The following is a 14,715-nucleotide window of genomic DNA, read 5'->3' as shown; positions in this document are numbered from 1 at the left end:
AGCCCAGCTCTCCCCGCTCTCGGGTCCTTGTCAGATTGACCTGCAATGCTGCGTAATTAATGCAAACCAGGGCCAAGAGAGGGAGGAGGGAGCTGCTAGTTCCTTGCCTGCTGCCTGTTCCCCTCCATCGGAGATGGCAGGGCCCCCTGGGTCTGAAAGCTTTTCCCCTTGGCAAGTGCTGGGCCTGGAGGAGGCCGTGGGCAGGAGAATAACCCGAGAAAGCAGGGAGGGGATGCAATCCTGAGGGAAGGGGATCATGGTCCCCTAAGGAGAGGACCGTGACTGTTTCAGCTCCCCATCCCACCCCATCCCCCATAGAGCCTGTTAGCAGAGCTGTGAGCAGAGCTGGAAACCTTTGCCCATGCCAGGCAGACATGCTGGGGCTCAGACCAAAGCCCAGCCCCATCTGCATCACCCCAGCTGACAGGCCCGGTGAGTCCATCCGCCCGGAAAGGCACTGCTGTCCCCCGTCACCTTCCCCGCCAGCGCGGTCTGCAGCCGCACCCCCGCAGACTGTCCTGTAGGCACGGCTGGCAGAGGAAGCAGGCTGCTCTGCGTCTGACAGGCCAGGCTCCACATGGGGCATGGGCGGAGAGGGGGAGCTGAAAAGGTCAGGGTCCCGGACAGCAACGACTCCAGACCCCCTGAATTGGCAGCAAGACACCTCCCCCGCCCCCAGAAAGCTGATTTCAGTCCCGACGGATAGACTCTTCTATATGTGTCCCAGAGCACTACGTAGAGGCAATCCATAGAGAGGCAGGATTTATAGACCTGCCCCTCAGCTGGTGTATGGTATGCACACAGGTGCAGGCCTGAGTTCCCTATAGAAAGCTAGTTTCAATCCTGGCAGAGTCAGGATTTCTATACACTGCCCATTTTGCCCCCAAAGATGTAGAGATATCGCTCTGCCGCCTTGAGCTCCCCGTGGAAAGATGGTTTCGGTCTCTAGTGACCCTGAGGCCCCGTTTCTCTTCCCAAGGGCACAGGTTTTACTCCAGTGCAACCCCTCTGATGGCAATGGAGTGACTCCAGATTCACAGTGAAAGCAGAGCCAGGCCCTGTGTCTCTATACACAGCTCCGCAACCAGGCCCTACTGAGTCCAAGTACCAGTTGGTAGGAGGCTTCTAGCTCTCCAAGGGGGCTCCCTGGCTCTTGTGGGAAGTGGTGTGCGCTGCTACAGGGCCGGATGCCTTGGGGGTACTTACAGCCTCCATTGGTAGGTGGTAGCGGGGGGGTTGGCATCGGATTTGCACGTCAGTTTCACATCCTTCCGGTTCAAAAACCAGTTGCCGTCAAAGCCCTCGATGGTGACTTCTGGCTCATCTGTTAGGGAAGAGAGGGATGGCAAGAAACAGGGCCGGGGGGGGGGGGGGGAGAAGAAAGAGAGATGGATAAAGGAGCGGGGAAGGAAATGGGAGAGGAAGGGAAAAGGAGGAATAAGGAAACAGAGATGGGGAGTGAAAACAGAAAAGAAGGATGGAGGAACAGTGGGAATGGAGGAAGATCAGAGATGGGGACAGAGAACATTAGAGAGGAGTAGAGAAGGCAGAGAGGAAGTCAGGAAGAAGGGAGAGGTGGAAAGGGAGAGAAAGAACGGGCAAAAGGAAGGAGTAGGTGAGAGAGGGAGGGAGGGCGAGTGGTTATTCCAAGAGATCACTGTTCTCTTCTACCCCAGGGAGGATGTGGCACTGGACTCCACCCCTGCAGCAAGCTCGTGACCCTCCCCTCCCTGCACCAGCCCTGGGGATAGTCAATCAAGACACCAGGCCTTGGCAGCTGGCCTGGCCCCATTGCTCTCTCACTTACACTGCACATTGAGAGTCATGCTGTCGGTGAAACGGTCCAGCTGGTAATTGACCACACACATGAGCTGCTGCCGGTGGGCCTCACGGCTCGGCACGAGGCGGTACCGGCTGATCACCGTGATGGTGCCGTTGCTGTTCTTGATCTCCTGGAACTCCGCCTCCCCTTTGAGCTTGGTGTCCCAGGTGACGGTGCTGGGTGGCTTCCCATTGGAGGACATGCAGGTGGCTACCAAGATCTTTTCCATCTTGCCAGATCTGGCTACGAGGGGCCGGGTGGTGCTCTCCATCCGGTTGGTGGGCTTGGCTACAAAAAGACAGCAGAGCAGGGAGAGGAAGAGGTTTTAAAATCACCACCAATCCCCATGGCTCCCAACCCCCGGGACACCCAGTGGTACAGCCCCATGGCTGGGCTTTTCCTGGCCTGATCCAGAGCTCGAGCAAATTTCCTGCAGTCTCAGAAGAGCTACTCTGAACCTCACCCACTGGGGATCCAGCCCTCCAAGCTGCAGGTCATGAAGAAGGGTGGCAATACATTGGATAGGCAGTTGAATTCTCTCCTTCCCTGGAAAGCCCAGGTTAGATAGAGCCTTGTGGGGGAATCCTAGGCCAAGGTCTCTCTATCCACAAACCCAGGCTAAGAGAGCTCCAAGGAGGAACCCTACTAATGCTTTGTATCACTCTAGTGTCTTTCATCTGGGACTCTCAAGCCACTTAGCAAATTAGTTCAGCTTCCCCATGAGCCTGGCAATGTCAGATTATGGAGAACTAGCTCTGTGGGTGCAATTTAAACCAAGGGATTCCCCCCATCAGAGCCTCAGGGAGTCCTAGGTCGCTGGTCCCAGGTTCCAGAGGGCGTTCAGTGGGTGACTCTGACCCAGGGCAGTGATACGGGCTGAGCATCTGGCCCAAGGCAATGGCTATATCTTACCCAGTACGGTGAGGTTCAGCTGGCTCTCCCGGTTGCCGGTTGGGAAGGTGGCAAATTCGCAGATGTACACGCCCTCATCCTCCAGCTCCAGCCGGGACAGTTGGATGGTGCCATCCTTAAAGGAGGGGTTACGGAAGGTCACACGCTCCTTGTAGGGGGAGAGGATGGAGACTCCCATGGCAGGGTTGTAGATGGCCACATTCTGCTTGGAGCCATTGGTGGCCTTCTGCCACGTGACCTGCGTGATCTTCACACTGGGAAGTGGGTTGGTGAAGCTGCAGTGAAGGACCACGTCCGTCCCGATGAACCCCGAGACTGTGTCATTGACTAGGACGGTCTGAGCCCAGAGCCCTGCAATGACAGAGCAGGGAAGACATGGATCAGATTGAGAAAGAGAGAGAGAGGGACAAAGGGATCCTGGTCTCTGGAACCCCCACACCACAGCTGCATCTGGTGTGTAGCAGGCAAGGAGCTGACATTCCGGGACCAACCCCTGAATTTCAGCTGCCCCAGGAATTTGTCAGGCAGTTGGTACACCGGGCCAATTCCTACAGCATTTGACTGCAGAGCCCACCACCCTGTGGACGCTGGGGGCTTATGGTCCCTGCCGCCTGCCTTCCAGTTAGCCAAGAGCTATTGGACCCCAGAGGTCCGTCCCCAGCCCAGGTCATAGCGTCACATAACAAAACTCTCCGGGCCAAATCCACCCTGATGTAATGCCACGGAGCCCCCTGCAGCCAGGGCTGGCTGGGACCCACGTCAGCATCTGGGGGAGCCAGCTCCACTACTGTTGTGTAACAAACTGCAACCCCACCTACAACATCTGTTCGATAAGGGCTGATATCCCCCAGCCATGCCGGCCAGTGACGTCTGCTGCTCCCTTCCCCCCCTGTAGCCACCCAGTAAGGTCTAGTGCCCAATGGCCAATGTGGTGCCCTGTGACCATCCCCTGATGGCCTGGGGATGGACAAACAAAGTGATGCTTTTACTCTTGGGAAACATGTCACATGCTACTAAAGTAATTCCTGCAAATATACCCCACACATGTGGCTATCGGAGCATACCTATGCACACATCCACACACACCACGCCGTCACACACACGCCCAGACACTTCGACTGTTCTAGGCAGGCAGGGAACCACATCCCCAGGCACCCGCTGTACACACATGAACTTACATGTGTGCACACAGCTACACGCTGGGCCAAACTCAGCTCTCAGGACACTGCAGGTGGCTCACTGAAAGCAAGGGGAGTTACTCAGGAAGATTTGTTGGCAGCATTGGATGCACCCCAAGGGTGCAAAAGACACTCACAAACTGACACATGCATGCACATGTGTGTGTGCACAGACACACCCATAGAGGAAAACAAGCCCATGCAGATTAATGGCTTGCTCCAACGCCCATTAAGGTCATTGGAGATACTCCCACTGAGCTGCCGAAGCCTAGAATGTGATTTTCAGAGGAAATCTGACGAACAGGGTTCTGAGACCACCCAGGAACACAGGCTGCTCTATTTTTCACTTCCTGCCCTTTCCTTTCCTGTTGTGCATTGTTGCTGTCAGATGGCAAACAGCTGCCTTGTTCCACCCCAGAGGTGGCTGCATTTTAGAGGCAGATGAAGCCATTCCTACACACAGGCTCTGTAACACAGAGATGAAAGGCGCTCAGCAGAAGTGTAGCATATTCTTAATGGTTATTCTTCTGTCCCAGATGATCCCTCCCTCTACAGAGGGGGAAATAAAGTCTCTCACAAGATCAACATTTAAATTCATCTTTGGCTGCTGCCACATCTTCCTCTAATCTGTGTGTTTAGAGATAATGCTCCAATAACTATACAGCTGGTATGGATATTAAAAATGTATTGAAAGAGCAAGGCGCTGAGAACTGGAAAAGCTGGTTCTGCTCACTCCCTTACGGGGCAGGCTGAAATGCATGTGTGCAGAGCGTGAGAGAGGGAGCCCAAAGAAAGCGAGAGAGGGTAGGAGGCAGGAAAGGGGTATAAAGAAAGAAAGAAGGACAGCAAAGGGTGATGGAGAGGAAGGGAGGGTCAGGAGACAGAGAGGGAGGGATGTAGGAGAAATGGAAATGGAGCGTCTTCATGGTCAGTGCATACAGCCATTCAAAGTCATCGCTGCTAAGTGCAAGCGCATCAATGCTGCTGCTGTCAGAGCCAAGGCTAGACACAGTCTGGCCTCCGCGCTCCTGCTCTTCCAATGGCCAGCGAGGTCCCAGGGAGTGCAGAACCGAACGAGCTCTCCGTGGCCCCCCCCCCACGTACACACAGTGTCCTCTCACACCCGCACGTGCACATCCTTACACGCGTTCATACACAGACACGGGCAAACATAGTCTCACTCATGTCCTCAGACACACATCTATGCCTACCTGTGCAATCCCTCATGGACACGTCCTGTCACACACATGTGCACTCAGACATTTCCAATCTCACACACACACTTCTCCTTTCTCACACTCATGCACACACACACACAGCCTCATAGGTGGGTGCACACGCATTCCCCCTCTCTAACATACATCCACACACATGTCCTCCTGGAGGCACATGCTGACTGCCAGCATTTTGTTGAAAGCCGGCTGCACTTGCTCCCCTCCGGCGGTCGGCAGCCATCCCCGCCAGCACCCCTCGCCGCGGCCCGGCTGAGCCCAGAAGGGATCCTAACAAAACCTGCGCAGAACTGACATTTCACCCGTAGACCACAGCAAGGCAACAGTGAAGCCTGAATACCCTTCCTCTGGGCTGAGTACGGGCTCCCTCCTTGAGCCAGGCTTCGTGCCCCTGCGAGTCACTCAGCATTGCCGGGGGACAGGGGCTTGCCCTAATGTTCAGCTAGGAGTCACTGAAAGGCACTGGGTGTGTGCAGTTGGGGAGCACCACATGCCTCTTGGCCTTTAGATCCAGCTAATGAGCCCGCAGAGGAGCACTGCAAATGTCACTTTAGTTTTTGGAGCAGCGCAGCAGCCCTTTGGTGTGGGAGGAGTTGGAGCCAGCTGATGTCGAGCAGAGCACCCCCAGCAGCATTGCACCTCCCGATGCCACGCTGGGGCCATGACAGATAGGACCAGCCAGAGTCAGGAAGGGAACGGCAGCAGGACTGAGATGGATGAAGAATGTCTGGGCAATGAAGCTCTCAGCACAGCACCCCTAACGGGGGCAGAGAGCTGGGACCTGTTATGAACAGCGGCCCCCTAACAGCACGAGGCGCACTGGGTGATGGAGCACGCAAAAAGGGGAAAGAGCAGCACTGTGCTGCCTAATACCAGGCCAGGATTCGAGGAAGCGGGGAAATGCAGCGCATCCAACCCGTCATGCAGCATGCTATGATCCTTCTGCCCTCGGGTGAGGAAGCCTCTTGCAGAACTGGCTGCACCTGCAGAGGTGAGCGAGAGCCTTGCCAGGCATCCCAGCTCTGAAGTGTTTACAGCCCCGGAGAGCGTGTGGGAGCTTGTCGGCTAGCAGAGACAGTCACGTAGCAAAGGTCCTGGGAACAGACTCCTGTACGGCTCACTGCTGCCTGCATGTAGGTAGGCACTCCCTCTTTCTCCCAAGGCCTGGGGAGGATGGATTCGTCAGCCCCAGCCCCACCTTCTTCTGAAGGGCTGCCAGCACAGGCAGGTAGGCTCATCCACCAGTGGGAAACTTCCCTCAACAAGCCCTGGTTCTCAAAGTGAGCTGTTGGCTCCAGGGCTTGGGCAATGGTGCAGCTGGCTCCGGTTTCACATAAGCTCTGTGACCCCACAGCTGTTCCTCAGGAGCGTGGCTTTCCAAAGACCTATAGAAGAGGAAGAGGCCATGATAGCTTTCAGTTCAGCTAATGGACAGCAGAAAACCACGCTCCTTGCCGAGGCTGGACTCCTTACCACGAGGGCCAGAAAAGCGAGTGATTGGCCAGAGAATCATGGAAGTCAAAGACAGAAGAACCCTCCGGGGTTCTCTGGGGCATCTCCCTGCCAATGCAGCTACAGGGAGAGGAGCAATGTCCCAATGTGGGTGGCCTAAAGAAACAGAGTTTCCATCACTGCCCAAGGGATGCTATTCCACAGGCCAGATGCTAAGGTGACAGGCACCTTAGAAATATCATTGGGATGATGATACTGATGAGGAATAGGATAGACAGACAGACAGATGCCTTCAGGAAGTTTTTCTTTATATTCAGTTTCAATTTTCCCTGTGTTAATTCCATTCCATTACCCGGAGCTCTGTTCCCAGCAATGCCCAAGGAAACTAACTAAGGATCATTACAAAACTGGTCAGATTCTTCAAAGAGCTGGAACTGCAGCGCACTTCCCACTTTTACCCCAGGCCGGGGCATTCAGCCTGGCTTGCTATTCTGCCACAGAAAATAGACTTCTCTCCCCTGCTCGGATCTTTCCAAGCCCCTATCAAAACCAAAAGAGGATTTCCTCAGTAAAGCCTGGGGTCATGGAGAGGGAGCAGCAGGGTCCCGGGCACATGGTTATGGAACAGACACAGGGACATGCAAACAGAGCAGAAGGTGCGCTGGGATAAAGGGAAATAGCACTGGGCAGCGTGCCAGGGCTGGGATATGTGGAAACGGAGCTGGAGTGGCTAGGAAATAGGGTCATGGAGCGTAAGTCCTAGAATACAGGGATATGGTGTAGCTGGCTACACAGAACTAGGGGTTAGGGCAGAGGGACATGGAACATGATGGCTGCACACATGCCCAGCAAGATGGCAGAGACCTGGATTACGTTAAATTTGATCCTGATCTCCAACATGTCTAAAACAAGAAGCAGCCGGCAGATCCCCCATGACAGGGGTGGCCCTCACCTCCCAGACACAGAGGGCTGGATCCACGGCCGGCCAAAAGCAGTGTGGCCATGCCGAAGGAGCCACTCTGACTGATGCCAGCTGAGGATCCAGCCAGGCACCATGCCCGACTGGAAGTCAGGCTTCTACATGCAGCTGCTTTCAAAAAACCACATTCCTAACTGTTAGAGGCTGCCGGGGGAAAAAATATACCGAGAAAACAACCAGCACGTGGAAATCATGTTTCCTCCCAAGGTGTCTGAATGCTGGTGTCTGCTCTGGGAGAGGGGACAAACCTCTGCTGACCCCTCCTGGCTTGCAGTGCCCCTGAATCCAGTCCGGGGAAACAACCCCACCCCCACTTCCAAGAGACGACACCAAATCCCAGCTCGCATTACCGAGAACGAGGTCAGATGGAGCCAAGGCTTTTTGCAAGTTACCAGCGAACACGAGTGACCTCCCTCTGCTCCCCAACCTAAACCTGCAGCCAGAGCGTAGATTGGCTGCCGCGGAGCGGCCAGCTGCCCTCAAGGGCCTTTACTCGCAAGGTGACTGAGACTCAATGGCTCCTCTCCCCTTGGCCCAATGCACACTCAATAATTCATCAGGGCCAATGCATAAATTATTGATGGGAATCAGAGAGTGCGCGCACGCAGGAGAGAAGATAAAGCCCCCAGTCAGCCTCTGGAGAGGCCTGGAAGAGCCCAGGGTATGTGTGATGCAGGAGCCAGAGGGGTGAGCCCATGTCCAGCTCTGCTGCTCCCGTGCCAAATCGCCAAGAGCCTGTTGACCTGTCCCTGCCTGTGTCCGGGAGGCAGCCAGCTAGCAAGGCAGAGCACTGAGCAACATTAGCTCTGTACATCAGAGCATGCTCAATTGAGGCCTCCTTCCTAGTTCTCAGGCCAAAGAGCCCCAGCTGAGTGCTGGAGATGTACCGGTGCCCTGACTTCATTAGCAGAGACCTCGGCCCCACTTCTCTGCCCTGGCTTCCGAAGTGCTTTGTGTGGAGTCTTTTCTCCAGGATCCTCATTCTAGACACTCACTGGGCCACGTGAGGCTTCAGCGCTCTGGCAGCTGTGCTGAGCACAGAGCTGGCTGCACCCTCCGGCATCGGCAGGGAGCTTGGAGGGGCGTGGGGGGAGGAGGATGTGTGCACGGGTCCCCTAGCTCATACTTCCCCTGCGTCCCGGATTGGGACATCAAGCCCAGGCATTGGCTGGATCTGACCTCGTGAGGCCCCCGAGTGTTGGCCTAAGATAGAAGAACAGGCTCTAAGAGACCCACTGAACTAGCCCCCTCCGTCCTGCTGCACCAACACCTCCACCCTCTAACCAAGGGACTCCTTCGTTCCCCAGCCCCTCCCACGAGACATCCCTCTTAGCAGCCACCAGCACTGCTCTCTGGCCCCTGCCAAGCCCTGCACAGTCACCTGGAACCTGGGCTCTTCCATGCTAAGAACAAGAGCATCTCCCACTTGAATGAAAGGAATAGCATGGTGCTTTGCAGACACGGCTGCTAATGTCCTGCCCCTCAAGAGTCTCGCCTCTCACTCAGAGAGCTCTGTTGACGCTCTGCTACACCGTCGTGCACCCAATCCATCGCTCTTCATGAGTAAGAACCATGTGAACTCCATGCAGCTTTGCACAACTTCACATTGGCCCAACCCACCATGGATTTCTCCCTCCCGTTCCCAGATACCCCTCCTGCCCCTAAGGCATTGAAACAGCCCTTGGCATCAGTCTGGTGAGACTCCCTGCTGGTGTGGCAATATCGCTGTGTACCTTGCCGACACAAATGCTATTGGGGGGGGGGGGGTCAGAGATGCAAAGGCCCTTGTGTCTCAGGCCATGTCTACACTACAGCCTAGGGTTATTTATAATGCATTAATGTTTTACTTTTCTCTAGTACCCAGTCCTGAGAGGCTCTGTACACCCACAGTTCCCATTGACTTCAGTAGGTGTTGTCCTATATATACACAAAGATCAAATCACTCGGCACTGAAATGCAGCCACCTCTGGAGCAGAACGCAGCAGGCATTTAACAGCCCACAGCAACACTGCACATGGTCTAGGGAGGATGGGAAATAATAAAGAATCTTGAATCCAGCTGAAACCACACGGGGAATTTTGAGAGGCAGGATGTAATTACCTGAGCTGGGACATTGCCAAGACTCTGGCGTTAACACCCTTCCTCTTCCAAAAAAAGTACCAAAAAAATGCCCAGGAGATTTTAACTGATCACTAGGCATTAGAAACTTCGTTCTACACCTCTTCTGACAGGCACCGCTTTCACCACACCATGCTTAGTCACTAGCTGAGAAAGGAGAGTGCTCCCTAATGAATCACCAATACACCACTTCCTGCAGCACACTAGCCCTTCACTGGAGGTCTCTTATTCAAATACTGATCCACCTCAACCCTGCTTAGCTTGTGAGCTCAGATACCAGAGGGATTAGACAGTAGGGCTTAGACACCCATGCAAGAGGAGCATTAGGAATAAGACAGAGAGATAGCTAGTGAGATAGTGTGGCAAGATTGCCACTGAAGGTCACACAGTGGCATACAAATGCAAAATGTCCAGACTGGGTTGAAGTAACATTAAGATCATGGCAGGGACAAGTCAAGAAAATTGCAAGCTAAGGCATCCCCTCCCACAGCTATGTGACATCAAGACACTGGGGATTCAGTGGCATGGCTTACAATGCCGCCTCTGGCTTCAGTTCAAATCCATCTCAGAAAAGAAAGACCAATCTTGGCTTGGGATTGCTAATGGGATACCCAGCCCCTTTCACTCGAGGTCACCGGTTCACAGCCAGAGTAGGTCAGTAGTGACGACAGAGATGTCACTGGCCTGTAGTAAGTGAATTTTTTTTTGGTAGTTCTCTGTCTAGTTCCAAGGAGTGTCCACATCACAAAACCACCCCACATCTGGCCCCTTTGTTGGCAGTCTAAAGGTACCGGATAATGGAAACAGACCCAAGCTGAGGTTCGATGGAGAGGAAGCTTCCCCATGCTGGTCCAGCCTGGTGGCTAAACTTCAATCTCTGCCCGGATGCCATCAGTCAACACTGAATCCAGAAAGAAAGATCTGTCCTAGACTTTTTGGATTTTCTACTAACTCCCCTCAAAGTTTTATTATAACTTTCCTGGCACTATTATGATGACTGGTCTGATGGTAGCCCCTACAGACCCCGCCTGAGTTCAGTGCTCTGTTGTGCTGGGTGCTGCAGATACACAGTAAGAAACAGCCCCTGTCCCCAAGAGCTTATAGGCTAAATATACAAGACAGAAACAGACACATGGAGCGGGGAAGTGATTTTCCCAAGGCCACACAGCAGGTCAGTGGCAGAGTTAGAAAGAGGCCCAAGGTCTCCTGAGAACCAGCCCTATCCACTAGGCAACACAGCCTCTCAAGTTTCGTATTTCTTTGAATGGCAAATGGCACCGCTCTAGAAAATGAGTTGCAGACTAGACTCACTATGGTGATTCTCTGCCCACTCCCATGGCTTTTCCTCGGCTCTCGGTCCACTGACTTCAGAGCAGCCGCTTCGCCCAGTGTGAATGGGAGACGAATGCTCCCTGGGGCGGAAGCAGGAAGGCTGGCAGAGCAGGGCTCCAGGTGAAAGTGCTGACACAGCGATGGGACGGGCCTTCCTGCAATAAAGCTACGAAAGCCAAAGCTCAGCAGCAAAGCACAAAGGCTCCTCAGTCTGCGATCCTGCTCCCAGCACTGGCCCCGCCCCGCGAGCATGCCCACTAATCCCTCAGCTAGTTCTGCCAGTTCCCACCCCAGGACTGGTAGCAGCACTGCCTCTTGCCTCTGCCTGACCTGGGCTGAGCGTCACTGCTTGACCCAACACTGCTGCCCGAGCCTGCCCGGGGCTTCCTGTGCCCGACATCTCCCCAGTTCCCACTCAGAATCTTCAGCTCACTCCACTTCTGCATCCCTTCGCTCCACATGAACTTCACCCCTCAGCGCTGATGCGCTGCCAGCCTGCCTCTGCCCTCCCCTGACTCCATAGCCCGCATTTTTACCCAACCCGTCTGCCTCCCCTAGCTCCCCACAGCAGCCCCATGCTTCCTCTGAAAGATGCCCCTCAGACTGACTCTGTAACATTTGCCTTCCACTGACCTGTATCCCTCCCCCGCAAACCCTCAACCCTCGATTGTCCTCCACCCCTGTACCCCTCACGCCCCTCCCACTCTCCTCTGGTGTATTCCCGTCTCTAGCTCCACACCTTGTCCCCTCCGTTTCCCCGACCCATCTCCAGCAGGTCATTTCCTCTGAGGCATAATTATTACCAAGGAGCGTGGCTGAGTAGCGGGATCCCAGGGGTGCAGAAGAGCCAGAACTCAATGTCTTTGCTAAGGAAACCAGGTCACATGTGGGCAAAGGCCGGGGAAGAGGTAGCACCTGGGCTTAGCGTCCCCTGGGCCTACCGATGAGCTGCTCACAGGGATTACTCTCTTGCCAGCCCTCCACTGAACTGCACGCAGGAGGGAATGGCGGAGTTTGGACAGGCGAGCTGAAGTGAGATGCCCTCCGTTCGGATTCCATCGGCCAGAGGGAGGGAAGCGGGCCAGAAGATGATGCAGGGAAGGCAATGCAGCTGAGCAAACACGGGGCCCAGCAAGAGCACCCCCTACTGGATGGACTATTACCCTTGACATACCCCCTGCTATCACCTCTGTGGGAACATCCCTCCTGGAGGTGGAGAGCAGGGGCCAGATTCAGAGCAGACATTTGTGTGGGTGCAGGAGAGCGTTGGGTGGAAGAGAGCAGTCCAGCTGAAAGATAAAGGGAGCGATGGTAGCTTCTTTTGCGGGCACCCGCTGAATGTATGGAAGCCTCCCTCCTACCCACCTTCTTCAAGATCACCTCTGGAGGTGGCTTGAGGAGTTCTGTGCAGGAGAGGGTCAGCGAGGCGTTCGGGGGGAATCAATCCGTGAGAGCGTCTCGTTTCCGAAACAAAGGAATCCGAGACCTCACAGCTTAAATGAAAACACAAATAAACCCGATGGAAAAAATATCCCCCCTGAGCTGTCGGATTAGAGTGGAAGCAGGAAGCAGAGAGTGTGGAGCGCCCGGCCTGGGGAGATGACTCACCCTGCACCACAATGGGAACATGACAAAAGCCGAAACTGTGCTGACTCAGCCCTGAGCTCAGCGCCAGCAGGCGGGGTTAATGGCTGCCATCTCCATGCCCCCACCCCTCCTGATCCCATTGGGGCGGTTAAACCTGGCCTCTCCGAGACACACTGTCACCACAGGGGCAGCTTGCCAGGCATATGGAATCACAAGGGATTAGAGAGTCACCTGGTGTTATGTCCTGGCTGGGAAGCTAGACAAGTGCCAAACAAACCAATCAATGCCAGCCCCAATGGACAGCTCATCAACCAGAGCTGATATCTTTGTGCCATTAGATCACTCAGGACCCCTACTTTGCTGTACCTTATAGTAATCTGGTCAGATCGCAAGATAGCAGATCGTAACCTCACGCCATTCTGATAACAGTCTTGCTTCCACCCTGTCCTACACCTGTTGTGGTCCTCGAATGAATTTACCAACTAATCTCTCACCATCTCCTGCAGTTAGAGAGGGATGCTCCATGCCTTTTGAGAGCTGGGATTCTGAACTCTCCGAAGATATAAGGCATCGGATGCTAATCCTTCCCAAGATACCAACAGCTAAAATTTTTTCAGTCAAAGCCAGGAGAAGAAGGAGAATGCATGATTGCAATCAGAATGATGTGGCTTTAAGGTTTGATAGCTCACGACATACCAAGGCTGGAAACTCTCTGAGGAACCTGTAAGCATCTGCAAACTCCCCTGGTCAGAAAGAAAGAGGGCACATGAACATGGATGGGGGAGTGGGGCAAGTAACTAAGGAAGATATTCTTCACGGGCATCTCCCCCTCTCCAAAAGTAACTCACCTTCTCTAGCCGGAGAGATAGTCACTCCAGGAAGGGTGACATATATCTTTGTATCTCCACAACCCTGGAGCCACCAGGGCTGTTTATAAGATTCCTGCCCATGGAAAAACAGGCTGCAAAGGGCAGCGTGTGCCATGGCATGAGTGTGTGCACCTGAAATAAGTCAGCTACCCACTGTCTGGTTCCCAGCCTTCTGCTGTTCAGCCTTCATCTAATCTAGACTCAGAGCTTCACAAACTCCTCCTCTTCCTCTGGGCACAAACTGGCCATATCTAAGGCACCGAGTGACACTACCTATCCCTCCTACCTCGGCCCCACCTGTAAGAATAATAATTCGTGTTTAGACAGAGCTTTACATCTTCAAAGAGCTTTACACTAATTCTGCCTCTCAACAGCCTGTGAGTATTGTTATCCCTGTTTCACAGATGGGGAACTCTGAGACACACAGAGGTGAAGTAAGTTGCCCAGGGTCACCCAGGGAGTCAATGGGAGAACAACATCTGTGTCCCCCAGCAGCCTCCCTGAGGCTGAGGTTTGACATGTTGACTGAACCCAAGCTCAGGACTCAGACACGATACTGCACTTTGCGTCCAAGGAAGCACTTACAGACATTGATGGACTAAGCCCAACAGTCCCCCCTCCCCTTCGTCATCCCCATGTGACCGATGGGGAAAAGGAGGCACCGAGAGGGGACACAACTTGTGCAAGGTCACACAGGGAAGAGAACCCAGGTCTCCCGACTCCCAGCTCTAAGCGCTAGACCCTGCTCTCGGTGTGACTAGAGACGGACACAAATGGAGCTATAGCTCTGCCATGGGGTTCTGATAAATGGTTCTGCCAATCCCTGGTTGTTAAGGCCTGATTAACTGACTCCAAACCAGCTACCGGTTGGGAGGGCGGAGAACTGTGAACAGGCCCTCTGACTCCCATAAGCCTCTCCCCCTCACCAGCGTGAGCCATTGTCTCACCGCTGAGTGGCTCTGGAAAGGTCGGCCAGAAGAATCCCACCAACATGGACAATCTGTGGGCTCCTGAGGGAAGCTAAGTCCAGAGGGCGGTTCCCCAGAGAGTAACCTGGGAATGAGGGGGTCCCCCAGGGAGGTTAACGATCAGGGTCCCAGTTCAGCTCTGGTCCAAGCAATTGAAACGCCATGGAACTTAACAGCTGAGATCCGAGCTGGATTTGTCCCAAGCTCTGAGCAGGGAGAGGATCCTCTAGTTCCATGCATGCTGCCTGACCCCTCTTCTCTTGTGT

General features: G+C 54.3%; 1 protein-coding gene across 3 annotated transcripts in view; it reads right to left on the bottom strand.

The window, feature by feature from the left end:
* NECTIN1 (nectin cell adhesion molecule 1) overlaps positions 1-14,715 on the bottom strand; it is a 153,856-nt gene that overhangs the window by 88,003 nt on the left and 51,138 nt on the right. For all 3 annotated transcript variants that reach the window (XM_084612076.1, XM_084612078.1, XM_084612077.1), the window contains exons 2-4: positions 2,735-3,085; positions 1,808-2,110; positions 1,207-1,324 (exon numbers count right to left, since the gene is read on the bottom strand). In XM_084612076.1, coding sequence (XP_084468202.1) covers positions 1,207-1,324; positions 1,808-2,110; positions 2,735-3,085 — 772 coding nt within the window. The remainder of the gene's footprint in view (positions 1-1,206; positions 1,325-1,807; positions 2,111-2,734; positions 3,086-14,715) is intronic.

The sequence above is a fragment of the Lepidochelys olivacea genome (genome assembly GCF_965140295.1).
Source record: "Lepidochelys olivacea isolate rLepOli2 genome assembly, chromosome: 22".
Taxonomy (NCBI): Eukaryota; Metazoa; Chordata; order Testudines; family Cheloniidae; genus Lepidochelys; species Lepidochelys olivacea.
Note: the sequence above shows the minus strand (reverse complement) of the source record. Positions and strands in the feature narration are given on the sequence as shown.